Here is a 24,696-nt window from a genome sequence, read left to right as displayed (position 1 = left end):
TTCTAGGGTGGACTCAGCATTTCTCAAGAACCTACTATGTGCGCATCCAGTGCTTGTTGAAGTGAAGCCCTTTGCCGGCTCTGGCGATACAAGGTGCCCAAGACACAGCCCCTTCCCGCACCTCACAGGGACCTCCCACACCTCCGTGTGACCTCAGCCTGCTGTGCCCACCCACCCCGCTGACCCCGCGAGCGTGCTCGGGCTTGGAAAGGCACGTCTGTGGGTGTGAGACTGTGGGTGTGAGACGGAGCCACAGCATTCGGTGACTAGGGGGAAGCCAGGTAAGTGTCCACACTTGGTCCCATCCTGGCTTGGGGACGCGAGAGAGGGAGTCCAGCCTGGGCTGTCAGGCTGCCCACCCCCTCCTCCCTCCCCCGGAGAGCTCTGATGTTCCCCGCGGTGGTGGAAGAGGGTGTGTGGGTGTCAAGGACTCACAGACCAGGCTCTGCTGTCGGCTGGAAATGGATGAGGGTTCCACACTCTGCTTCTGAGAAGGGTGAATTAGGAGCTGGAGTGGGGGGCGGTAGGTGAAGGGGAGAAAGAGGAAAAAGAGATGCGGGTGAGGGGTTACCGAGCCAGGACCGACCTTGCTTGAAAGGAAAGGAGACGTGGCAGGCAGGGAAGTCGGAAAGATGAGGCAAGGGCGGGAGGGGCTTCTCAGCAGTCGGGGCCCTTTCGTTGGAGTCTGGGGCCCTTTCTGCAGGAAAGGGGGGTTGTCCTCGCTTGATTTTCGGCTGGTCTTCCCGAAGCCTTGCCCTGGGGGCAGGAGCCGCTGGCGAGCGTGGGGGTGTTCCTTGGCTCGCAGTTCTCTCCACTGGGTGCTGGAGAGGAGAAGGGGGACGAGGGATGTAGAGAGGTGACGGCCAGGGCGGGGGTGAGATTAGATTTCTCGGGGGGGGGGGGCGGGTAGCAGCTAGGGGATTGGGGCTCCAGGGTCGGGTCACCATGGGATACGGGCTCATGTTCTGGAGACGAGGAGAAAATCCAAGAAGCCGGCAAAGAAAACCGCCCCCTCCACCACCCTTGGCACCGTACCCCTCCCCCCAGGCCCCACCACTCCCCGCACCGCCTCCCGCGGCCGCCTCGTGCTGCCCCCTGCGTTGGGACGACCGACCCACGGTTCTGATTGGTTGGAGACCGGGAGGGGGAGCGGAGGGCCGGATTGGCTGGCGGGGCCAGCGCAGGGCGGGGCGGCTGATTGGCGGAGCTGGCCGAGGGGCGCGCTGCTGATTGGCTGGGGACGAGGAAGCAGGAAGGAGGGCGGCGGAGGCTCCGCTCTCGGGGAGTTTGTGGGGGAACCGCGAGCGGCGTAGCGGATCCCGGAGCCCGGCCCCCGCCGCCCGCCGCCCGCCCGTCCGGCTGCCTGCCCCGCCCGTCCGGCCCCCGCCGTCCGCCCGCCCCGGCCAGGCGCGCCCGCCCCCCCGACGGCCCCGCCCGGCCGCGGCCCCCGCTCCGCCCGCCCGGCCCCGGCCCCCAGGAGGAGGCGCTGACGCAGCAGCGTGGAGCCCGGGAATTGAGCGCCCCCGGGGGGTTCCAGCCGCCGGATTCCAGCCCGGCCGGGGCCTGCGGGAGCCCAGAGCCGCGCCGTCCGCGCCGCCGTCCCGGTGAGCTAGGGGCCGCGGTCGAGGAGGGGGGAAGGGGCGAGCGAGCGGGAGGGAGCGAGCGAGGGAGGCAGACGAGTGAAGGGGAGAGGACCGGTCGCCCGTCAGCGCGCCCCACCGAGCGCGCCGCGCCGCCGCCCCCGCCAGCCCGGGAAGGGACGGACGAACGGACGGACGACGCGAAGCAGGTGCGGCCGCCCGCTCGCTCGTGCCGCCTCTCCCCCGGGTCCAGCGCCACGGTCCCGCCATCGGGGAGTGCGGAGCGCCTCGAGGTGACAGCCCCCGGGGGCCGCCCGCTTCGCAGGCCGGGGGCGGGGTGGGTGGGGGCCGCAGGGTGGCAGCTTGGCCGGGCGGCGGCGGCGCGGGCGTCCCGGGTGGCGGAGGGCGGGAGGGCGCCGGTCGTTTCTCCGCCGAGGCAGAGCCGGCTCGCCTCCGAGTGCGCGGGCGGCGAGGCCCCCGCCCCCCCGTGCCCCCTCCCCCCATCGCGGTCCCCGAGGCAAGGGGCCGCGGCTGGGGGCGGCGCCGCGGGATCGCCAGCACAGGGTGGGGGGCGCCCTCCCGCGCAGGGAGCTGACCGGTTATTGCTGGATGGGGGGCAGGGGATGGGGGCCACGCCGGGGCGGGGGGTAGTGTAGACCGGACCCGATCGGACTGGAAGGAAGGGAGGCGCCGAAAAGGGAAGGGAACCGGTTCGAGAAGCGAGTGTGGGCCGCGGGAGGCCCGGCGGGGACCGTGCGGAGCAGCGGCCGAGTCCGAGGTGGGGCGGGGGGATCGAAGTTGTCAGACCGCCTCTAAGTGACAGCGGGACCCAGTGCTCGCGGCCGGGCCTAGCCCTGCCCGCCTCGTCGCCTCTCCTCTAGGGCTGGGGGCCGGGTCAGGTCGGGCCCGAGGGGCCCGCTTGGCGGCGAAGCGCCGGACAAAGGCGGCGCCGGAGCGGGCGCAGGTGGTGGCGTCGGGGAGGGGAGCGGGTCCGAGCCACCCACCCCGAGGGGAGGGCGACCGGGCCGGACTCTGCCCTAGGGATTGCGGGGGCCGGGACGACCGCCGGGAGGAGCTGCGGCACTGGTTCACGGCTGCAGTCTCGGATCACCTCGCTGTTCTGGGAAGAGTGGGGTCGACCCAGTGGGGCAGAGGTGGGGGTGTGCACATGGTGGGCCTGGTCGGTGGCGACCGGGTTGCTGGACTCACCAGGAGAGAGTCCGGTGAGCAGCTCTAGAGCCTACCAGGACTGAGGGGTTTCAGCAAGAAGACTCTGTCCACAGGCAGAGGGTTAATCTCACCTGGGACGTCTCCCAGTCGCCCATTGTCACTAGTCTTAAGAGGGCAGAAGACCAGTTGGACTGGGGACTAGGAAATACCTCCCAGAAGTGCTCCAGCAATCCATGGATAACTGCCTTCAGCACTTTTCTTTAGCGAAAGAAGGTACTCACATAGAGAAATGAGAAGCTGAGTTTATAAACCCAGGCAGGAATTTAATTATTAAATAAAAAAGGTTCTCTTTCTATCACCTGAGAGACTTTCCTCCCACCTTTTCCACCCCCATGCCTTCTGCAAAAAGGAGAAAAGGGCCCCATAGAGACCACATGTCCTGGAGGAACACCACTGTCCTTGGCCAAGCAGAGGACATTTGGGAACCAGTGGCTTAAGCCATGAGTGCCTCTGACCCCACCAGTTACTAGTTCTAAGCTGGATGCTGTTTTTGCATATGTAAAAACCCACTCAGAGCTCCTGTGCCCTCTCCTGTGATCCCATACTTAATTTTAGAATTGGGACCACAAAAACAGGGAGACTTAGGGTGTTTAGAATGTAGATATTTGCTAAAATCTGGGTCCCACCCCAGGAAGGTTTTGGTTATGAGCTGTTTCCAGCTGTGGTTGACTGTAATCCCTCCTTGGGAAAACCGCCTGTCACCCTTGCTTAGTCTGAGCATGGAGTTAATTCATGGCCACCCTCCATCCCCCTCCCCAATAGGGTCTAGACCCCAGCCTGGGTGGAGTTGAGCCTTGTGGGAAAGGGAGGTGTTACCTCATGCAGGAGACTAAAGTTTTTTCTGAGAGAATTTAATTGTATGTCTAAGATCCAGAGGATGATGCAGCATCTCAAGGTCTTTGTGTCTCCTGAGGGGCTCTCCAGTATGTATGTGATTTCTTTTGGTGGCAGTCAGAAGGGGGTGACCTGTCTGGCCACCAGAACCTAAAGGAGAATGGCCAAAACAATGATTCCCTCTTTGACAGGCTCTTACCTGGCAGGAGACTCATGTCAGTCAGATCAAGTGTTGAAGAGGGTTTGCTCTGGAGAGTTTAGCCAGTGAAGAGTTTCTTTTTTATATCTCCCTCCCTTTCTTCCTTTCTGTTGCCCTGCTGTTCCCATGTCAGGCCTATGTTGTTGTCATGACCTCCCTGTCCCTCCTGCTTCCTCTGGCCCTTCTGATCCATTCTGTACACAGCTGCTAGATCATTCTTTGTAAAGCACTCCTTTCCCCATGTCACTCCCCTACCCACAAACTTGCAGTGACTCCCCTCTTCCTGCAGTCTCATCCTAGACAGTGTCCCTTAAGGCTCTCCCCTAGCCATGCTGCGCTATGTATGTTTATCTCCCTGCATCTTTGCTCCTGCTGATTTCGCCAGTTGTCCCCAGTTAGGAGCCCCTTGCCTTCTTCTTCTCCTGCCTGAACCCTACTCTCATCCTTCATCTCAGACCACTCCAGGCCAGCGTTGCTTGCCTCTGAGATTGTGACCCTGGATTTTATAACATGGTGTCTTCTTGAGTGCTTTTGTCAGTTGGAAGTTTCTTAAGGACAAGGACAGTGTGAGTATTAAACCTTTGTGTGTGTGTGAGTATTCTAGGATTTCTGGTATAGTGCTGTGCACATCGTTTTTATTGAATGAATAAATGCAGTTGGCTGCTTAGTTGAGTGGGAGCGGAAGGGAAACCTTCCCTTCTGTTTCCCTAGAAATGCTAGTATAGGAGTCCTTGGTGGTTTCTGACCTTTCCTAAGGCATATACATAGGGTGTGTTTGGGGTGCTTTAGCATGGGGAGCAAATGATTGCTTCTGATATTCCAGCTGGTGAAGAGTCTGTCCTGTGGATTGCTCACCTGATACCATATAGACATGAATTGGAAAAGGACTGTAATCCTGTTTTCCTCCTACCTTACCAGGCCGTTCTCGCTACCCGGCTTTGCTGCTCTTATGCAATTTTCCTTGTTGTCCATGCTAAATGAATCCATATGTTTTATCTCTTCTCAGTCCTGGGTATAAATGGGGGAGAAAACACGGTTCTGAGAACAGAAAAGGAAGATTCCTGGGTCTGGCGTGTGGACAGGGCTTTGGGGACTGATGTTGGAGGAGTTGTTTATAGAGGCATTGCTGATATGGGAGGCACCATCAGTCCCACACTGGACCCATCAGAAAGGACAGCTTATGATCCCGGCTCTCTTGGAACTTCCGTTTTTGTTTACCACCAACCCTGGGCCATGGGAGAAATGGGAGAGAGGACTGGTGACTGGTTTGAGTCTAGACATTGAAAAAATAAATTCCGCATCCATCCCCTTTCCCCCAAACCTCCCTTTTGTGCCCCAGTTTGATGATTAATGGACCAGCATTTCCCTTCCAAGCAGGAATGCCACCCCTCACAGTTGCCATGGCAATGCAGACCGCTCCCCCGTCAATTAAAAAAAAAAAATCCGCACCACTTCTCTCCTCCTTGCTTCTACAGTAGCAGGAGACAGGTTACCTCAGAATGCATCTCCTGGCCTCTCTTCTCAGCTGCTTGGGCTGTTTGTGCTGTGTGTCCTGGAACACGGCTCTTCCTCTCTTTTCTGAGGATGGTCTGAGTTTCTCCACTCTAAGCAGATTGTGCCCCTCTTGGATCTAGCAGCCCCTGGAACACTTTTACAAAGAAGCAGAGAAAATTTCTGCTTTTTTTATTCAGCCACAATGCAGATTAAAAGCCAAAAAGAGCCTTTTTCTATCTTTTCCTTTGGGGTTAAAAAAAAAAAAAATCCCCTCCACACTGTCTCTGGTACACAGAGGTGTAAGTTGGGGAGCATTTTGACATCCATAAGGGAAGTTTCAGTAAACCTGGAAGGGATTAAACCTCCCAACATACATAGTTCACATTGGAGTTCTGTGGGGATTTTCGATTTCTTTATTTTCATTCCTCCCCACCTCTGTCCCAGCATTCAGGAGGACTTGTGTGTTTTCATTTTATCTGTTCTTACTCCTCTTGGCCTTGCTCCGGCAACATCTGGGCTCAGCGCCCTGTCGCAAGGTGTCATTAAAGAGAAAAAAAAAGCTTAAGGGGAAAAAGTCTCCGGAGTTGAGAAGTTGCCTGTGTTGAACTAAGGCCGCCAGTTGAAGCTGCTGGGTTTATGGAGCATTATACGAACAGCCCCAACATTAAAGGGCCTCCTTTTTATGAATGGGTTGTGAAGAATGTAAATAAAGCAGCATCTCTCAATGGGGAAGCATTTTACATAAGCAGTACTACCCCAGCCCGAGTATTTATGGGAATTTGCTAGCATAGTCTGGCAGGACTCACTTCCTTTGTGAACTTGCCATGGTGCTGGGGACTTTGGAGGGACAAGAAGAGTGTGCTTTGACACGGAGGGCAGCCCCAGCACTCCTGCTCTGCAGGTCCCCGGCCTTGCCATGATGGGCCACCTCATGGCTGGAAGTGCCTGCTAACCCTGAAAAGGTGGACAATACAGCATGTAGTCAAGAGCCTGTGATGATTAGAAGCATAGGCTCCTGGCACCTGGGGTCCTGAGATTCTGCAGCGCCACACCCTTCAGCCTGCTTCAACCTCCCCGGAAAAGGGGATAGGGAGGTCCTGGATGATGAAATCCTGCCTGTTTTTAGGGGAGGCACCTAACTGGAGTAAAATAGACTGGTTTGAATTTCAGCTCCTTTATGTTTCCCCTGCTCACCTCCTGGTACTGCCACTAATGAGCAGTAAACCGGCTAATAGGGAGGAGGAGGAGCAGCAGTGGCCGTGAGGCTGAGGCTGCAGGCGACCTGCTCAGGGCCAGACAAGTGCCCTTGGCTCCACTGAGCTGGCTTTGCAGAGTGGCTGAGTACTAGCCTGGCCCTGGGGTTGCAGTGGAGGGATTGGTGTCCTGCCCTAGGCAACTTGCTCTAGCGGCTGGGGATCTGACTGTGGTGGGTTTAGTGAGCAGGCCTCAGGGCAAAGTCACATCCAGGACTTTGTGTGATGTCCCGGGAAGCATTTTCATCCAGATTCCATTTTTCCCAGTGGGAAACACCTGCAAAGATGGTTGGTTATTAACCTGTCTCAGCGTCCCACCAGTAATAATAACAATAATAATAACATTGCCCTCAAGATCCTCTGCAGGCACCAGGAATAAAAGAATGGGTTTGTGTCTCAGCCTCTCTGAGGTTTGAAATAGGAACTTATTTCTGAGGCACCATAACCAAGTTACCTGAATGAAAAAATGACAAGTGACTCATCTTAGTTAACAGGATCAATGCCAGGCAGAAACTTGAGGTCTACATCTTTTTTCTTATGTTTCTTTTCCAGTAGGTTTGCGGGATGGGGGTGGGGGCTTTAACACACCCGGTGTGTTAAGACACCTGGTGTGCTGCCTCTTGTGACCCCAGGGTCTCACCTGGAGTGGTACTGACCACCCCATACTTCCCTTCCATCTTCAGTGCCTGTTTGAGCCCCAGCCCTCCTTAGATGCAGCTCTTTCAGTTTCCTACCTGCAGAGGAGAGGGATGGCCCTTCTCCAACGGCAGCTGCCTGTCTAAATGTTTGGGGAAAATTCAGTTTGTTAATCACATTCTCATCCAGCTAGGTGGTTTAGAGGTGAATTATTATTATTACTGTTTTTTTGGCTGTGTCTTGTAGCTTGTGGGATCTTAGTTGCCCTACCAGGGACTGAACCCGGGGCTCAGCAGTGAAAGCGCCAAGTCCTAACCACTGGACTGTCAGGGAATTCCCTAGAGGTGAATTATTAGCTTTTAGAGGATCTTTGCAGGTATCACAGCAAAGGTATTAGGGTGTTGCTTGACGCCAGGATATCCTGACGTGTATGCCAGAATGGAAGATGGAATCACGAGTCCACTGTAGTCAGGGTCAGCAGGCCCTCCTCAGTAGTGAGGGGTGTCCCCTGCCTGCTCTGTGCCTGAAGGGGTTCACGCAGTTTGGACGAAGTGTAGAAAAGAATTGTAAAACAGATGAAATGACTGTAAGAGATAATCGTCAGAGAAAATGGGAAGGACTTGGACTTATTCGGCCCAAAGAGGTAGCCAAGAGGTCAGGTAATATGTCTTCAAATATTAAGATGGCTGTTTGGAGTGTGATGACCAAATTTCAGTCTTCATTGCAGTCCGTGATGGAGATTTCATCTAATTCGAGATGTGGTTAGATGCATGGGGTGGGGGGGAAGTCTGTAGACTCCTTTCGTGGATTGACTGTTAAAATCAAGAAAACACGTCTTTGTAGCCCTTACCCCTTTCGAGGATATAAAATGGGTTTGTTTCAGAAGTGCATCTAAGAGCATATTGGGAACTTTGAGCAGACTTTTCTGTAGAAACAGTTTGTAAAATTATGTTTATGTTCCCTGGCCAGTATACAGATGCCTTTTAATCGTAGTACCTTTTCAATTCCTTTGTGGTGAAAAATCAGGAAAAACTAATAATGTGTTAATGCCAATAATTAAAACAGCACAGAGAAGCAGAATTGCACATGCAAGTTGATCTCGAATGTTGGTCTGTGACTCAGCAGCCGTCCTGTGTTGCGGTTTGGGGCGTGGGCTTGGGGACTGACACCAGCCGCCCCACCTCTGCCCTCGATGGTGTGGGAGTGTGGGCAAGTTCTTCTGCCTCCCTGTGCCTCTGTTTTCTCCATGTTAGGGTGAGATGATACCAGCCACCGGGAGTGGGGGGTGGCAAGGATGAATGAGAGTGACGGTGACTGTAAGAAGTAAGTGGAACGAGAGGAATATTCTCCTGAGATAGCTGGGCAGGTTGGGAGAGAGAAGAAAGAGGACAGTAGTGGAAGAAGGTTGTGCTGTGTAATATGAGAGAATTCCTAAAGTAGCCTGTTCAACTGTGGATTATATTGAAGAGGCAAGGTGGACTCCTGGGGATGAGGGATAGTTTGGAGGTCAGAGTTTCTCTGGGCTGTAAGTTGTGCCATCAGTCTAGGGTGGAAATGTTATATGGGATGGAGCAGGTGGGCACCAGATCTTCATTTGTTCAATAAGCTCTTACTAAGCCCTGTGGATAAGATTTATTGGTAAGGAAGGCAGAGCCCGCCTGTCCCTGCAGAGCTTGCATAATGGGGGTGTTACTAAACAGTTAATTGGTTAGGCGTGAGATATTCAGGTTGGCTGCCTGTGTTTCTGTTCACGCTGGGGGAGTATTGGAAAGCCCTGGTCTTGGGTCTTGTTCCTCATGGCTGTTTCATTCAGGAGGTCGGCACTTTGCTGGGGAGGCTAAGGGCAGAGCTCCCATGTTGGCCTGGCTGGCCAGTTTCTTGTGTTCAGGACAAGAGATTGCACCTCCAGTCTCAGCAAGCCATCTTAGAAATCTAAGTTACTGGTTCCTGGAGTGTCCTGGTGGTTGAACCAGCACATATCCTTTGCCACTCCTGGGCAGGTGCCCAGAGCAGGCTGGTGAGCTGTTGTGTTTTTTGAAGAACGGTGCATCAGTACGCGAGCTTTCCTCCTGGTTGACTTGTTGCTGAGCCTTGAGGTTCCCTGTCCCTGTTCCTGCTTTATTTTTTCCACACTTTAACTGCCGGGAGCAAATGGGTCCTGCTCCAGGAGGAGATTGGCTTCTGGCCTGGTCTGTGCACTGTGGAGTCTGGGTGGGAGGGTCTGAGGGAGCGGCGCTCCCTGTCCCCCAGCCTGGAGTAATCCTGTATGGAGCCAATGGTGGTGAGTCTGGGGAAAGTTGGATTTGTCTCCCCCCCTTTCCAAATGTTTAGGAAGCACATTTCTTAAAGTGCTGCCCATTTCCCATTGGGCTTAGTACACCTGGCAAGAAGTAGACCGTAGAACCCTCAGCAAGAGTCTGAAAGTCCTGTCTCAAATGTGCCCTCTAGGAAGCTGCCATGGAGGCAAGCTCTCTGCACCGAGCTCCGAGCCCTCAGTCACAGCCCTGTCACACTGTCTTGTCCTCTGTCTTCCTACCAGCCCAAGCTCCAGTTCCTCAGTCTGCTTTGCATTTTTCTTCAGCACTTAGCCTGATACTTGACATGTATGGGGAAAGAATGAGCTTGTGTTGAGCACCTGCTGTATACCAGGCACTCTGCTAGGCACTTGACACACATTCTTATTTAACTTGATCCTCATAACAACCCTGCTGTGTAGGTAAGGAAACCAAGGCTCAGAGAAGTTCAAGCCATCGACCAAGCCCACTTCGGATTAGCAGTGGCACGAAGTGGCTTCTAGCCCCGTGTGGGTCTCGCCTTGCTGAGCTGTGGCGAGGGGCCAGCAAACGTTGGCTGAATGAGCAAAGGTCACAAGAGGTGCCGTGTGCCTGGGAGTGAGCGGCGGGTGCTCTGGCTTAGCTGGACCGACACCTGCACCTAGAGGTCTGCCTCGTGCACACAGGAGCTGGGCACTGAGAAGAAGCTAGGGGAAGGTAGGTTGCTTTCAGTAGGGACATGTGCCTTTAAAGAAAGCCTCTACAGGCTAGTTTTGTATTGCACGTGATTACCTTCTAATTTGTCAGGTCTGAGTTTCTTAGAGCAGAGCACTGTGGTATGCCTGAAATACAGTGTTCTCTGCCCACTGTCCTCGCTCAGGGGTCTGTGTGTATATATTGACTTCTGGGTCCCAGGGGTAAGTCTTGTCTCCCTCACTCTCAGTCCCCTACCTGCACGAAGGGCCTTGCCCTGAGACTAGGGACTGGCTGTTTCCAGTGAGAAGGTGAAGGAGATTCCACCGACTCTACTGTTACTATATTCCTGTACTTAATTGCAATTCTAATGTAAAATGGAGAGGTCCATTTCATAGTCTGAGTTAAAGCTCTCCTCCCTCCCCACAGAGATTCATGTTCTTTTACAGTTACCAAGAGGTGTGATATCTGGCTTTGTGTCCAGAGCCAGCAGTACGTGGAGGTTCTGGACGCTCAGGTGTAGCTCTGGGCCTGTGTGTCTGGGCGCTCCTGCTGGGATGCTCAGCGTGGACAGGAGTAGCCAGAGTTAGGGCCCGGCTGTGGGGCTGGGCTGGTGGCCGCACCGGACCCTGTCTGGGGTGGGGGTGGGCCTTCCCCCGCACTGCTGCTCCTGCCTCTCTGGGCTCCTGGGAGCCCCCAGTGTGAAGTGTGAGGAGCAGGTGGTCAACAGGCCAGAGATAGGCTTGGTGCCTCCGGGGCAGGCAGGCCCAGCTTCTCAGATGGCCACGACCCGAGGGCAGTCTATAAAACAAGCCGCATCCAGACGGGTCAGGCCAGTTCCCTTTGGTCAGGCGCCGTGCTTCCTGCCCAGGTGTTTGTAGGATCCCAGCCTGACTGCAGAGTGAATTGAGTACCCACAGCAAGTGAGGCTGAATGGGCACCAAGGAGGCCCTCTCTTCGGGGCAGTACCCTGGGGCTTGAGCTCTGAGCTGCTGGAGCCAAGGCTTCTGCTCTCTCTGGGAGCCTGCACTGAAGCTGCAGTCAGATGGCAGCAGCAGGCAGAGCGAGTGCCCTCTGACCCCATCCCCTGGGCCTTTGGCATCTGAAGATCTCGCCTTTCTTGTTTCTTGGAGGCGTGGAGCTGTTATTCAGGGTCTGTGGGATACAGTTTCTGCCCCTGCCCTCTTCGCTGCATTGTAAACTGAGCCCCACAGAGTTCACCCCATACTGGGTCCCGAGTGGGATAGGGGTGGCACTGCTGCGTTTCCCGGGGTGGACACTCGGGCGTTTTCAATGGAACGGTAGCAGAGCAGGGGTCAGGTACAGGCTGCGTTTTCAAATTTCTCACCACCCCCGGTGGCTCTGGACTCCTAATGTGGGGATTCGAGGGCCGAGGGCAGGCTGCCTTCCTCTGTCTGTGGGTCTGAAAGAGGGGGATCCCCAGGATGTTGGCCTGCCCGGTTCCTACTCTGCTAGGCTCCTGCGTGGTCCCTAGTGTCATTCTCGCCACCACTCTTAAGTAAAGTTCTTTCTGATGTGTCTCTTTGAGATGAAGCATCTGAAGTTCAGCAAAGTTAGGTAAGTTGCTCATGAGGGCCAGTGGTGGGTCCAGGTCTGGCTGACTTAAAGCTTTGGTTGTTTCCATTTTACCAGCTCTGGGGGATTCAAAAGATACCAGCCACATCTTTATCTGGCTTTATCACAAGAATTTCAGCAGCTTCACCTCTCTGTTTTTCCATGAAGTAACATCAACTAAATTTAAAAGAACAGGAGCTTGCCTTTGTGCTCTTGCTGCTTTTCTTCTCTGATAGCAGATTCAAGAAACTCAGTGTTCGTGAAAAAGTATTATTCCGTTGAGGGATGGCGGAGGGGGTTATTCCAAGAGAGATTGCAGAAGTGGGCATTGCTTACTCGGTGCCCACTGTGTGGCTCTAGGTGTAATTGGAGGGAGGTGGCTTGGGTCAGGGCCCTTCCTGACCCTCACCCAGGGGACCACCTGGTCTGCTCTTACCTAAGACCGCCCCCCCCACCCCAAGTACTCCCTCCCACTACAAATAAACCAAAAAGCCTGAAAAGCAAAATTTCAAGTGCAGTGGGTAAGAGAGGTTTCAGGAAGAGCAGTGGGGAAGAGCCCTGGGTCCTGAACCCCTAAGGATGGGGGTGTGGGTGTGGCCTAGAGCTGGGTAAGTTAGGGAGAGCCATGGCCAAGGCTGAGGGCCTCTTTCTGCCCCAGGGCAGCCTCTGCTTGGGGGAGTGATCTGGTCTCGACCTGCTCATCCAGGCCCCCACCCTTGCCCTCGTTTCCCCTCTGGTGCCCACAGCCCATCTCCTCCAGGCCTTTGAACTGCCCTTGCACACAGTACCTTGGGTGTCCTCCACCTGCCCTGGTGGGCCGTGGGGGCTACGTATAAGGTGCTGCTGCATCTTGAGGGCAAAAGACAAGGCCTCCCTCCTTTTTTGTTTCTGTGGAGATGACTTCTCCCAGCCCTGGTCAGGCTTGTGATTTTGGATTCAACTTGTGATTCATTGGGTCTTTGGCTTGGAGGACCACCGGCCGGCCACTGTGCTTCAGACTGGTTTTCTTCAGTGAGGGCTTGCTTGACATGGTCTAGGCGAGCTCTAAGACGCCCTGGGGAGTCCCTCCTAGGAACCTTCTCCCGAGGGTGCCTGAACTACCTGCCCCTGGGAGGACAGGGCTTCCCAGAGAAGAGGAGGGTAGTCTGAGAGAAGCAAGGCACCCTTGTCTGTTGGTAGTGGTAGAAAGTTCCTGGTTGAGCTGGTGTGTAAGTGGGAGGGACAGGACAGCAGGATGGTTAGCAGAGCTGGAATGGGAACCAAGCCTCCTGCTTTCCCGGGATCTTCTTCCCCCATTGAGCTGGGCCACCCCTGCAGGTTGGAGGGGCCCTGGCAGGCTGGGCGCCCCTCCACCCAGCCCCACCCCAGGGAAAAGCTGCTGCCGACGTTCTCACACATCCATCTGGCTTCAAAGCATGACTCACTGACTCTCTTCAGCCTGGAGTGCAGTGCAGTAGGCAGCAGAGTCCCCAGCCTCTCCTCAGGAGTGTGAGTGACGTTGCTGCCTTAGGCACCATGTGAAAGCTAGGAGTTCTGCGGGTGACAGGATTTGGCAAGTTCAAGGGAGGCTAGCAGGAGGCCCATATGCTTGATTTGAAAATGTGACTTGCACCCTGTGATTTAGAAGCTTCCTGGGATCATCAGCCTCAGGGACAGTGGGTGTCCCTGAGGGACTAAGAGGGAGGTGAAAGAGTGAGATACTCTGCCAGGAACAAATTCCCAGGTTCTGGGGACAGGCTCCCGAAAGTGGAAGGCTTTCCTCCTAGTCTTTTTCACATTGCAAGGGAAAGACTGAGTGGGACCAAGTATCCCAGAATCCCTGGGCCATCCATCCATGTAGCAAGTCTATCAGCAAATTGAGGGTGGGGGGAAGCGAGGGCAGACCAAGGACCATGGTCCGTTAAGAGCTCTTCATTGGCCAGGCTTGGAAACACCTCCCTGTGTTCGCTTTCTCTTTCCCATCCACCCCTCCTTACTCTGCTTGGTGTCCATGTCCTTAAAGGCCATAAGCCCAGGTGACCTCAGCCTTGGCCACCGGCCATTCCCAGGTCTGACTCATCTGGTAACTTGGGGCCTGCTGAGGGGCTTTGGCCCCTGCTCAGCTGTGTGGTCTATGCACTGTCCTCCTTCTCCAGGCCCTTTGGGGGTGGGGGAGGGCTGGGCGCAGGCTTCCCTAGGAAATACAGATGTGCTTCTCCTTGTTCCTGCTCCCTCACCTCTGGCACAGGGGTGCCCTGCCCTTGAGGGAAGGGCCTGGGGTTATAAGCAACTGGGATTCTTTTGAGGGTGAAAAAAGGCATTGCTAATAAGTGTGCTGAGCAATCAGGGATGGGTGGACACCCTGATTAGAAGAAAGAAAGAGTCTTAGGTAGCCTAGCAGATGCCTGGGGTTTTTCAGGAGCACTCCAGTCTGTGCTTCAGGAATGAATGGATTTGCCTCTGTGACTCTCTGTCCTGCCTGAGGCCTGGTCTCTGGGTATGCAGGTCCCCGCATGTGGCCAGAGCAATGCCTGGCACCCCGCCTCCCTTTTCCAGTTTTCCAAGTTCTTTCTCAGGGGTGAGGGACACCCCCGCTGCCCTCAGCCTGGTTTTTGGAGCACTCTTTCTCAACTCATGTGGCATGTCTCTGGAGAGAGGGTAGAGGGCACCCAGTGACCCCAGCCACTGGCCCAAGGCCACAGGAGCTCCTGGAAGGGCTCTGGATTCCCTGGGAGTCCTCAGGCTTGGGACTTTCAGGGTTAAATCCTGGCCCTGCAGGGACTGCTCCCAGCTCCTCTGGTGGAGCGAGTGTGAATAACAATAGCAGCGGAGAAATCAAGCTGAAAAGCTTGCTGGGCAGGAGGGGTCGCAGAGTGCTGGGGAGGGCAGAGCTCTGTCTGACACCTTACTCAGCAGCATCTTGCTTTGTTGGGGTGTAGGTAGGGAGTGAACAGCATAGTAGTCTCTGACCACCGATGGCGGCAGTATCCGTCCCCCCCACCCTGCCCCTCAGCTCTCCATTGCCTGGGCTGTGCCAGCTTCCTGCACACAGCCTGCTGCCCTTTTCATTTAGGGGGGTACCCGGGGGGCCCAGATATGTTGGAGGTGGGGGGGTGTCTGCTAAGCAAAGTTAAGGGATGGATGATGCCTGGTCGCGGGCATTTTCTGTCTGGGGCGCTCTGGGTTTCCTGTGACTCACCCCCATCCTGCCCCCTGACTGGCATCTTGCCTACAAGGAGGGAGTCCTGAGGAATAAGGCAGGACTAACAAGGCTGCCTGGGTTTGTCGCCTGAGTTAGTTCTTCTATTTGGTACTTTCTTTTCCCAGCTCTTAGTGGCTGGTGGGCCTTTGAAGCTGTACCACAGGTCTAGAGTATGGTCCCTGGGTTTCCTACCTGGGAATGCTGGCCCCAGCCTTACTGACATCCCTCCCCCACGCACTGGCACTGAGCTGTTTGGGATCTGAGCCAAGGTGGGGCTGGCTCCACGGGCTGGCTGAGACCTCCCCCCACAGGCTCCTCACAGCCAGGCCTTCACTCTGAGGGGGCTTTCCAGCAATACCCAGGTTATGGCTGTCCTGCTGTATGTGCCAGGCAGGTGTCCTCACAGGCTGGACTTTGCCTCCTCCACGGCCCAGCAGGCAGTTCCTCATCTCAGCTCCTCACTGTCCATCTCCTTATCCTCCTGTGGCCAATCTCAGAAGCCTCAAGACGGGGGAGGGGGCTGATAATGTCTTTGAAGGAATTGGCGGGCTCCCACCGCCCAAGCCCCTATCCTGGCTCCGTGTCCTCAGGGCAGTCTCCTCCTGTCTTGCGATGAATATCTAGTGGGAGAAGAACAGGTGGAGACAACCGAGAGCTTTGCCCCCAGCTTCTTCTGTCTTCCAGCTCTGGGGTTTGCACTGCTCCATAGGGTCCCCAGGGGCTTCATTCAGAGGAGAGTGGGGCAGCCAGTCCTTGCACAGCTGCTGGTAGCCTGACCCCGCTAGACCTTTGCACTCTGGAAGGGGGGGTCCCGGGAACATCCAAGCTGGAGCTGGGGTGAGGGTAGGCCAGAGTTACTGCAGGGGACGTGGGATGGGCTGCAGTGGGGGAGAAAGCAGGCCAGGGCAGGCTTCTCTCATTGCCTGCCTTATGTCCTGCAGCTTGGAGGTACTCCATGACACACACTCGGAGGAAGTCTCTTCCCATGCTGAGTTCGGGCCCCACGGGCCGCCAGGAGCCCCTGCAGATGGAGGGCAGCAGTATGGAGCAGGGGGCAGAGGGTGTGGAGCCAGGTCCTCCTGAGAGCCCGGGGCACCTCACAGGGCGCCGCAAGAACTACCCACTGCGGAAGCGCCCATTAATTCCCGAGAAGCCCAAGGCCTGCAAAGTGCTGCTGACCCGCCTGGAGAATGTGGCTGGTCCACGGAGCGCAGATGAGGCTGATGAGCTGCCCCCCGACCTGCCCAAGCCCCCTAGCCCGGCCCCATCCAGTGAGGACACTGGCCTCCCCCAGCCCCGCAAGCGGCGCCTGGCCTCCCTCAACGCCGAGGCCCTCAATAACCTGCTGCTGGAGCGGGAAGAGACCAGCAGCCTGATGGGCACCCGCCGCAGCCGAGGGGGAGACCCCCACCGCAGCCGGGACCGTGACCGGGCCACTGGAGGCTGGGCCTCCTCCAAGAAGCGGCCCCGGCTAGGGGACCTCGGAGGAGGAAGTCGGGACCTGTCCCCAGAGCCAGCACCGGATGAAGGGGCCCGCCGAGATGGTGATCCAGCTCCCAAGAGACTGGCCAGCCTGAATGCAGCTGCCTTCCTAAAGCTGAGCCAGGAGCGGGAGCTACCCCTGCGGCCGCCTCGTGCCCACCCAGAAGCAGATGGGCACTCCACTGAGCCACCAGCACTGAGGGCCCCGAGGCCAAAGTGGGCCAAGGTCAATGGCAAGAACTATCCCAAGGCCCGGCAGGGGGCTGGCTCTGGGGAGGCTGCGGGCCCACCCAGCTGGCAAGGACACCCCGAGGAGCCATGGCCGTCTACCACCCCTCGTGGGCCGTCCAGCCAGCCACCTTACCAGCCCCTGAGTGAGGCTCTGGAGAGCCCCTTGGGGCTGCGCCCTCACCTGCCCCTGCTGATGGGTGGGCAAGCAGCCTTGAAGCCGGAGCCCGGGCGCCCAGGCGAGGAGTCACCTGCCCCCAAGCAGGAACTGCACCAGCCCTCATTCCCTGCACCCCAGCTCTCCCCGCTACCGATGCCTGGCAACCCCGCCGACTACAGTGGCCTGTGTGGTGGGCCTGAGCTCACCGCGCTAGGCAGCTTCTACCTGTACTGCAGCCAGGCCGGGCTGCGGTGTGGGGGCTACTCCTCCTGCTCCGTGCTCCCCGAGGGCAAGCTGTCCCCAGTGGCTGCAGCTAACGCGGGGCTCCTCCTGGCCCCAAGCTCAGTGCCCGCCGCGGGCACCCACTTCCAGCACCCTCCGTGGGGTTCTCGCTACTGCTCCAGTGAGGACACTGGAGTGAATGGCTACAGCATCTGTGAAATGTTGCCCCCGTCTCTTACCCACATTGGCACTACCTGTGGCGGCTGCCCCTACAAAATGCCTTTTGCAGCAGGTATGCCTTCCTGGAGGTGGGGTACACCAGGGAGTCTCTGAGAAGCAGTGTCCCAAGAGGGTGGGGCGCACTGGCATCTGTCTACCGTGTGGGAGAGTCGGGGGTTTTGAGAAGGGAGGATTCCTCTAGTTTTGTGCCCCCAGCCTAGGAGATTCCCAGGAAAGAGGCCTGTGTTTAGCTCTTAGCAGCCCTGCTCCGTCCCCACTGTCTATGGAGGTTTCTCAGCATGGCAGTTAGGTAGCATTGTGGTGGTGAAGTGGGCAGGGAGTGTCTCTCCTCCCTCTCCACTGGGATGCCCATTCTTAGACTCTGAGTAGCAAGTTAGATGCTGAAATTAGCACTTTTGCCAAGTTGTTCCCATGTCCTTCTGCTTTCCTCGAGGAAAGCTAGAATTCCTTACTTCCCGGGAACCCAGACCATCTGCATGCCAACCGAGTTCAGCATTCACGGGAGGGGTGGTGGGCACCAGGCCTGGTAGGTGGTACCAGCTGCAATAGGACAGCTTCGTCCCTGGCCATACAGGCCTTGAAGGAGAAGTAATGCTCAGACTTAGAATCACCTTGCTAGGTGCAGACTAGGTGGGCACACTTTGAGAACAGACAGGCTGCCATCAGGGCCTGGGCTTTGGTGTCTACCTTCTTGGCAAGATCCAGACACCTGAGAGTCTCGTGCCGTAGTTGATGAGACACCCCTAAGTGATCTCTCTTTCCCCAAACTGGCAGGAGTGTCCTCACATGCCTCTCCAGGCTCCCTTCCTGGCTCCTGGGTGGAAATGAGGTGACCAGAGCCATGCTAGCCAGCAGGTCTGCCCTGCTGCTGGTGATGTGAGGGGCCAGGCCTTCTCAGGGCTCTCCCCTCCCCTGCACAGCCCTTCTTGAAGGGGTCTATAAAACAACTTTATAGACCGGTTGACTCTGACCAGACTGGTTGTTTCAGGTTCTCGCATGAGTTGGAGCTCTAAGAAATGAGAGCAAGCTTCTTTTTAGGCTTTTCTTTTTCTTCCGTACCACTCTCTAAGTCTAGTCACTTAACCTGTGGGACCCAAGACCCTTAGCCCCTTGCCCTGGGACACCAGTAAGCACCATGTGCCAGGCGCTTGTTCTTAGTGCTTTATATATGGGAGGCCATATGGCATGTTAATTGAGCACAGACTCTGGAGCCAGACTGAAATGTTCTCCCCACTTCCTCAGCCACGTGACTGTGGGACAAACCAATAACCACCCTGTGTCTCAGTTTCCTTAATTGTAAAATGGGGGTAATGGTACCTACCTCATAGGGTTGTTGTAAGTATGTGAAGAGTTAATACGTTGATAGGAAAACACCTAGGACACACTATATGATACTCATAACTACTACTTCTGTTGCAAGGCACAGAAAGGTAAAGTGACTCGCCTGAAGTCACACAGCTGGTAAGTGGCAGATCTGGGACTCATATCCTGGTCTCACTCCAGATCCCCTGCTCCTAAGTACAGTGGAAGCTTTAGAGAAGGAAGATTAAGTCAGAGCTTAGAGATGCCATTCCCATTACTTCCCCTTCTCTCAGGCTAGAAGAAGAGATGGAGGTGTCTGTGGGCCAGTTTCCAAGGTCAAGAAAAACCCTTGGCCTGTCACTGATCATCTACCTTAACAGCCTCTGACCCCACCTGCCACCTCAGTGGCCTTTGGGTTCACGCTTAGAATTAAAAGAAGCAGGCTCTGAAAACAGAGGGGCCGGGGGTTCCCTGCTTTACCTTCCCTGACCCCCTTCTCTCCTTTTCCCAGAAGGCTGCAGGTCCCTGGGCCAGCTGGAATTTCCTCTCCCGGAAGCTGGCCACCCTGCCTCACCTGCCCACCCCCTCTTGGGATGCCCTGTGCCCAGCGTGCCACCTGCAGCAGAGCCTGTCCCCCATCTTCAGACACCCACCTCGGAGCCCCAGACGGTAGCTCGCGCGTGCCCTCAGAGCGCCAAGCCTCCTAGCGGCTCCAAGTCAGGTCTGCGCACGGGCTCCAGCTGTAGGCACACTGCGCGGAGCAAGGCTGCCCGCAGGCCCAGCCACCCCAAGCAGCCTCGCGTCCAGCGCCCGCGCCCACGTCGCCGCCGCCGCCGCCGCACTAACGGCTGGGTGCCCGTTGGGGCTGCCTGTGAGAAAGCCGTCTATGTCTTGGTGAGTGCCAGCTCAGCTGATGGGGAGAAGGGAGGGTGGCGGTATGGACATAGGACCTGCAGTGAGTTGGGTCCCAGGAACCCCTGGCTCTAGCCACTCTGGGAAGTGACAAGGGGTTCCAGCTCAGTTGTACCCCAGGAACTGATCACACTGGCCCGGCCTGCTCCCCCAGCCCCTACTGATCGTGTGCCCTGTGCCTTGGGGAGTTACGGAATGCACAGTCAGTCACAGCTGGTGGCTGCCGTCTCTGTCACCGACACTTAGGGAAGCCTCCTGAAGTGTCTTCACCTCTCATCCTGGATTATAAAGTGGAGGACTTCCCTGGAGGCTTTTTGGATAAGTATGTATAGGGGAAATTGGGATAGGCAGAGAAAATTGGTGATACAGGAACATCTGGGATGATGAAAAGAATGTAGACTGAAATGTATTGAGCACTTCTTAGGTGCCAGAACCGAGCTAAGCACTTTACATGCATTATCCGCTTTCATTGTCACTGCTGCCCCGTGAGGTACACACACACCCCGTGGTCCTAGAACTACCCTCATTTCACAGACGAGGAAACAGGCTTAGCAGTAGATTAAGTCATTTGCCCGTGATAAGGCTTTGCCGCTTATACCATGGTGGTTTAAGAGTCAAACCCAGATGACTGTCCATTAGGAAGCTTGAGGACCTACCCGGTGCTGGGGGCTTGGAGCACGAGAGCCGGCTGTCGTGGGTGTGGTGGTCAGAGTGCAGCCCCAGAAGTTTCGAGCCACTTTCTTACCCTTGTTCCCATTTCTCTTCCTTTCTTCAACGGTGAGGATTCCCTTTCCTGCCCCTGAAAGCCAGGTTCAGGGAGGAGGGGCCAGAGTGCAAACCACTTTGGCAGTCTCCCATCCTCAGTGGTTTGACTGCCCTGAGGAGAGCACAGAGAGGATGTCACTCCCTCCCCATGCTGAGTGCGGCCCCACAAACCTTGTTTGTGTCATTGGTTTGTTGCTCAGGATGAACCGGAACCAGCCATCCGAAAGAGCTACCAGGCGGTGGAGCGGCATGGAGAGACGATCCGAGTCCGGGACACTGTCCTGCTCAAGTCAGGCCCTCGAAAGACGTCCACACCTTATGTGGCCAAGATCTCTGCCCTCTGGGAGAACCCAGAATCAGGTACCCTTGTCTAGAGTTCGGCCTGGCACTAGTGTCCTGCGTCCTTGGCAGAGTCTGCCTTCCACTAAGCCAGCGTCTGTCTGGTGCTCAGGGCTGCAGACGGCCTTGTGCTTGGGTTGGATCAGCTCATTAACCTTTCCAGCCATTGGGGCCTGGGCGCCTGTCACCCTGCCTCACCTGTCAGTGCCTTTTCCTCCTCCTTCCTCCATACCTGACAGCATTCTAGGCCACTGAATTGCCAGACTTGGCCCAAGGCAGGGAATAGGGGTGGCCGGAGCCTGCAGAATTGGCCTAGGCTTTGAAGTTGGATGAGCCTCCAGGGCAGGTGGCCAGCCCGCCTGCCTATCTGAGTAACTCTGGAGTTGCCAGCTCAAGCCCTGATTGCTTCTCTTTCCCCCCAGGAGAGCTGATGATGAGCCTCTTGTGGTATTACAGACCAGAGCACTTACAGGGAGGCCGCAGTCCCAGCATGCACGAGGTGAGCTGCCTGGCGGGGGGGAGGCTGGGGCACTGAGAACGTGGTATGGGGTGGCAGCCTGGGCATCCAGGTCCCTGGACTCATCACCTTGGACACCAGAGAACCTGGGGAAAGGCCTGAGTTTTAGCCTCTTTTCCCAACACTGCCCCAATTCATGTTTTGAAGGGAATAGTAACCTTTGTCTTGAAAGGTGGGGCAGAAAGGGAGCCCCCAAGAGCAGGGGTGCCAGAATGGGAGCAAGTAGTTGTGTCTTCCTGGCGACAGGAAAGGGGAGGTGGAGCTGCACACCTTTACTGTCTGCAGCAGGAGAGGGAGGGGAGAAAAGACTACTGACACCCCTTGGTATCTACCAAGCCGTGTGTGTGGGTTGCTCCACCCCCGGTCTGGGCTCCCTGTTACTTTTTTTTCCCTCGCTGGGACTTTTCATCTAAATGGGAGAATGCACACCAATTCCCCTCTCCTCCCCTGGGCTGGGGTGGGGGTCGGGAGGCTGATGTTAGTCAGAGGCTGGAGCAGGCACTTGGCTGCTCCTGAGTAGGACAGGACCTGGGAGGAATGCCTTGGGCTGCTTGATGCGGAGCAGTTAGGCTGAAATTCCAGGGAAGCTCCCTAGCTTTCTGGGCACTAGCTGGAGTTGTCTATCTCAGGTCAGGAGTCCCAGCAGAGTGGTTAATGTCTGCCTTGCTCCTGGAGCTAGGTGCTTCCCACCCTGGTAGCCAACCTCCTCCTCCCTCCCCTTGAGCCTTTGCAGAATGAAGTGTTTGCATCGAGACATCAGGACCAGAATAGTGTGGCCTGCATTGAAGAGAAGTGCTACGTGTTGACCTTTGCTGAGTACTGCAGGTGGGTGGTGCCCTGTACCTCTGGCTAGCCTCTCCCTTCAGACTTCCCAGGGCTATTTGGGGGCAGCCTGTGATCCCCAAGGGGATCTGACTCACTGGGCCTGACCTCCTAGAACTTTCTTCCCACAGTCTGCTTCCATCATCTAATTTTTATGGAAAAAAAAAAAAGAAAAATTGTTCCCCCTCTGACGCAGAGTGATTGGGGCAGAGTTGCAGAGGCGGGGATGGTTACAGTACTGCTCTCAGAAAAAATCAAGGAGAATTGACAGGTGATTGGGAGGGAGGCCCCGGTAGGTGTGGTTCCCCAGTGACAGAGAAGATGGTTGGCAGAGAGGGCATAGGCCCCAGGACAGGGATGGAGGCAGCACCTGCCCTTGTGGAGGTGGGAGGGGGTGTCCCAGCCCTCTGGGCAGGGTGGGGAAGGAATTGGTCTTCCTGCTAAGATAGCTGTGGTAAAGACAGCGAATGGTGTGTCACTGCAGATTCTGTGCCATGGCCAAGCGTCGAGGCGAGGGTCTCCCCAGCCGAAAGACAGCACTGGTGCCCCCCTCTGCGGACTACTCCACCCCGCCACACCGCACAGTGCCCGAGGACACGGACCCTGAGCTGGTGTTTCTTTGCCGCCATGTCTATGACTTCCGCCATGGCCGCATCCTCAAGAACCCTCAGTAGCCTCCTCACGCCCACACTGGGGCTGCCCACGGGCAAGTGGGGCTCAGGGCAGGGGGCACTGCTTGAAGCACAGCACTTGGTTAAGGGGCCACAGGAGCCTGAGGTGGCTGGCCTGTGGTTCTCTTGTGGGGGGAGGGCAGGGGCCCCTATGGGTTTGGGCCCCATGGGAGGGAAGGGGAGGCCAGGGTATAAGAAAAGCATCAGAGCCCTCAGCTTGGCCCAGGGCGCCTTTTTGTGGTCCCCTGGACAGAGGCTCCTGAAGAAGCAGTCTTCCCTGAGGCTGGGCCAAGCCTCAGGGGCATGGCCCCTGGGGGGGTTGGGGGAAGGTCCTTCAGGAACCAGGCCCTTCTTTATCCTCCCCTGGGCCCTTCAGGGGGGAGTGGGAGCCAGCTTTACCTCACCCACTGTGACCTGCTGCTTCCCCATTAGCCTGGGACCAGGCTCTCCCAGATTCTAGCACAGCTCCGAGCTCATTCCTTTGAGGCGTAGGGAGCCAAAGTCTGGCTCCCAGAGCATTGACTTTCTCTTCCTGGACTTGGGGCCTTTCTCTGGCATTCCTCCTTTGCCCCTGCAGCAGCCCCTGGTGCTGGGACAAGTTACCAGCCCTCACAGTCATGGGTGTGGCCGGCTTGTGGGAGTCAGCTTCCTGTCCCCCTCCTGGTGAAGGCCACCCAGCAGGTCTGGGCTCCCAGAAATTAACTGATCAACATGGGGTTTGTCATGTCTGGGAGAGCAGAAGGGAGCTGGGAGGGGGTGGGGGCAGGGGGCAAGGAAAATTGCTACCTGATTTATTGAAGACTTTTCCTCTTGCCTTACACTTGGAGGTTTAGGAAACCTCTTGCAGAACTTCACACACGACTTTTCAAGCCACACCCACCTGAAATCAAACCAAAGGAGTGCTGTGGCTCCCCTTGCCCTGCCACCTCGTCCCCTCGTCTTCTGTAGATTGCACTAATTCACACCCCAGCGAGAATCAACACTGTATCAGTCCACAGACCTGCTGAGCGGCAGCCACTCACTCCAGGAGCTAAGGACCTGCATTTTCCGTTTGTTCCTGTTGCCCAGGGGCCCTGTCCTCACCTCATGCTGCTCCCCAGAGTAGATTAGGAGACTCAGCCCCCTGCTCTCCTTGCCAGAACTAGGCCCTGGCCCTGGGGCACTCCGTGTGGCGGCTGGAGCAGTCTGGTTCTTTCCTATTTGTACCAAAGAGGAGCCTGGTGGGGAGAGGGGGTGTGGCTTGGGTCCGGCGCTGGGCACATGCTCGTGAGTGATTCCACAGGCCACAACCCTGGGGACAGGAGCCAAGGAGGGCAGCACTGGGTCCCCCCTCCCCTAGGGAGGGGCAGACACAGACCCTGCAGGCTGAGGAGGTGGCACTGGGTGAGGACAGTTGGGCGGGAGGTGGAAGCGAATCCTGAGGGCTCTCCCAGCGATCCCCCAGCCCTGTGCTGTCCCTGAGCAGATGGCTGCTCCTGATTGGTTATTAGGCTGGGTGAGGCCTGGACCATTCAGAGGTGAATTTACACATGGGAAGCCCAACCCCAAACCTGAAGGGAAGGAACTTGGGTCCCCTTGTATTAAATAAGCTGTTTGGAGGAAGGCATCATCAGTCCAGGAGGGCGGGGCAGTAAGAGAGGTTGGCAGGGCGGCCGTGGGGTGGGGCCGTGGCGGCTCTGGAGACCCAGCCTTGGAGCCTGCTCTTTCCCAGGGCGCTGGGCCCTTGCTGCCAAGGAGCCCAGCCTCACCCAGCAGGAGATCAGGCCCCTCGTCTCCCAGGAGGCAGGGTCTACTGCCCACAACTTAAATGCTTTTGAAATCTCTTAGATGTGGAAATATTTTTTCGAACCTGAAAATGCAGCTGGTAGAATTTCAATGGAAGCATAATTCATGTAAAATATATTTTAGTTGATATTTTGTAAAATGCACTTTTTGTGTGTGTCGACCCTGGTTTCTCAGATCTGTATTTCAGTGTTTACAAGGGAGGGAGGACCTTTCCTCACCTCCCTTTTGACAGAGATTAGAAGTACTTCTTTAAGAAAAAAAAATAATAAATTTGAGAAATTGTATTGATTTAGAAAAGGACCA

General features: G+C 56.3%; 1 protein-coding gene across 5 annotated transcripts; it reads left to right on the top strand.

The window, feature by feature from the left end:
• The first annotated feature begins 237 nt into the window (after positions 1–237).
• Positions 238–24,696, top strand: BAHD1 (bromo adjacent homology domain containing 1). 5 transcript variants are annotated; one of them, XM_057543835.1, is made up of 7 exons: positions 238–281; positions 15,890–17,332; positions 19,094–19,476; positions 20,460–20,619; positions 21,021–21,097; positions 21,840–21,940; positions 22,422–24,696. In XM_057543835.1, the coding sequence occupies exons 2-7, from the start codon at positions 15,904–15,906 to the stop codon at positions 22,609–22,611; spliced, it is 2,340 nt and encodes a 779-aa protein (XP_057399818.1). In that variant the 5' UTR covers positions 238–281; positions 15,890–15,903; the 3' UTR covers positions 22,612–24,696. The 5 variants fall into 5 exon arrangements, with proteins under 5 accessions (XP_057399818.1, XP_057399821.1, XP_057399819.1 ...); XM_057543838.1 differs by lacking the exon at positions 238–281 and adding an exon at positions 1,328–1,604; XM_057543836.1 differs by lacking the exon at positions 238–281 and adding an exon at positions 1,662–1,789 and having other exon boundaries at positions 19,097–19,476.

The sequence above is a fragment of the Balaenoptera acutorostrata genome, chromosome 3 (assembly GCF_949987535.1).
Source record: "Balaenoptera acutorostrata chromosome 3, mBalAcu1.1, whole genome shotgun sequence".
Taxonomy (NCBI): Eukaryota; Metazoa; Chordata; class Mammalia; order Artiodactyla; family Balaenopteridae; genus Balaenoptera; species Balaenoptera acutorostrata.
This window is presented reverse-complemented; position numbering and strand designations above follow the sequence as displayed.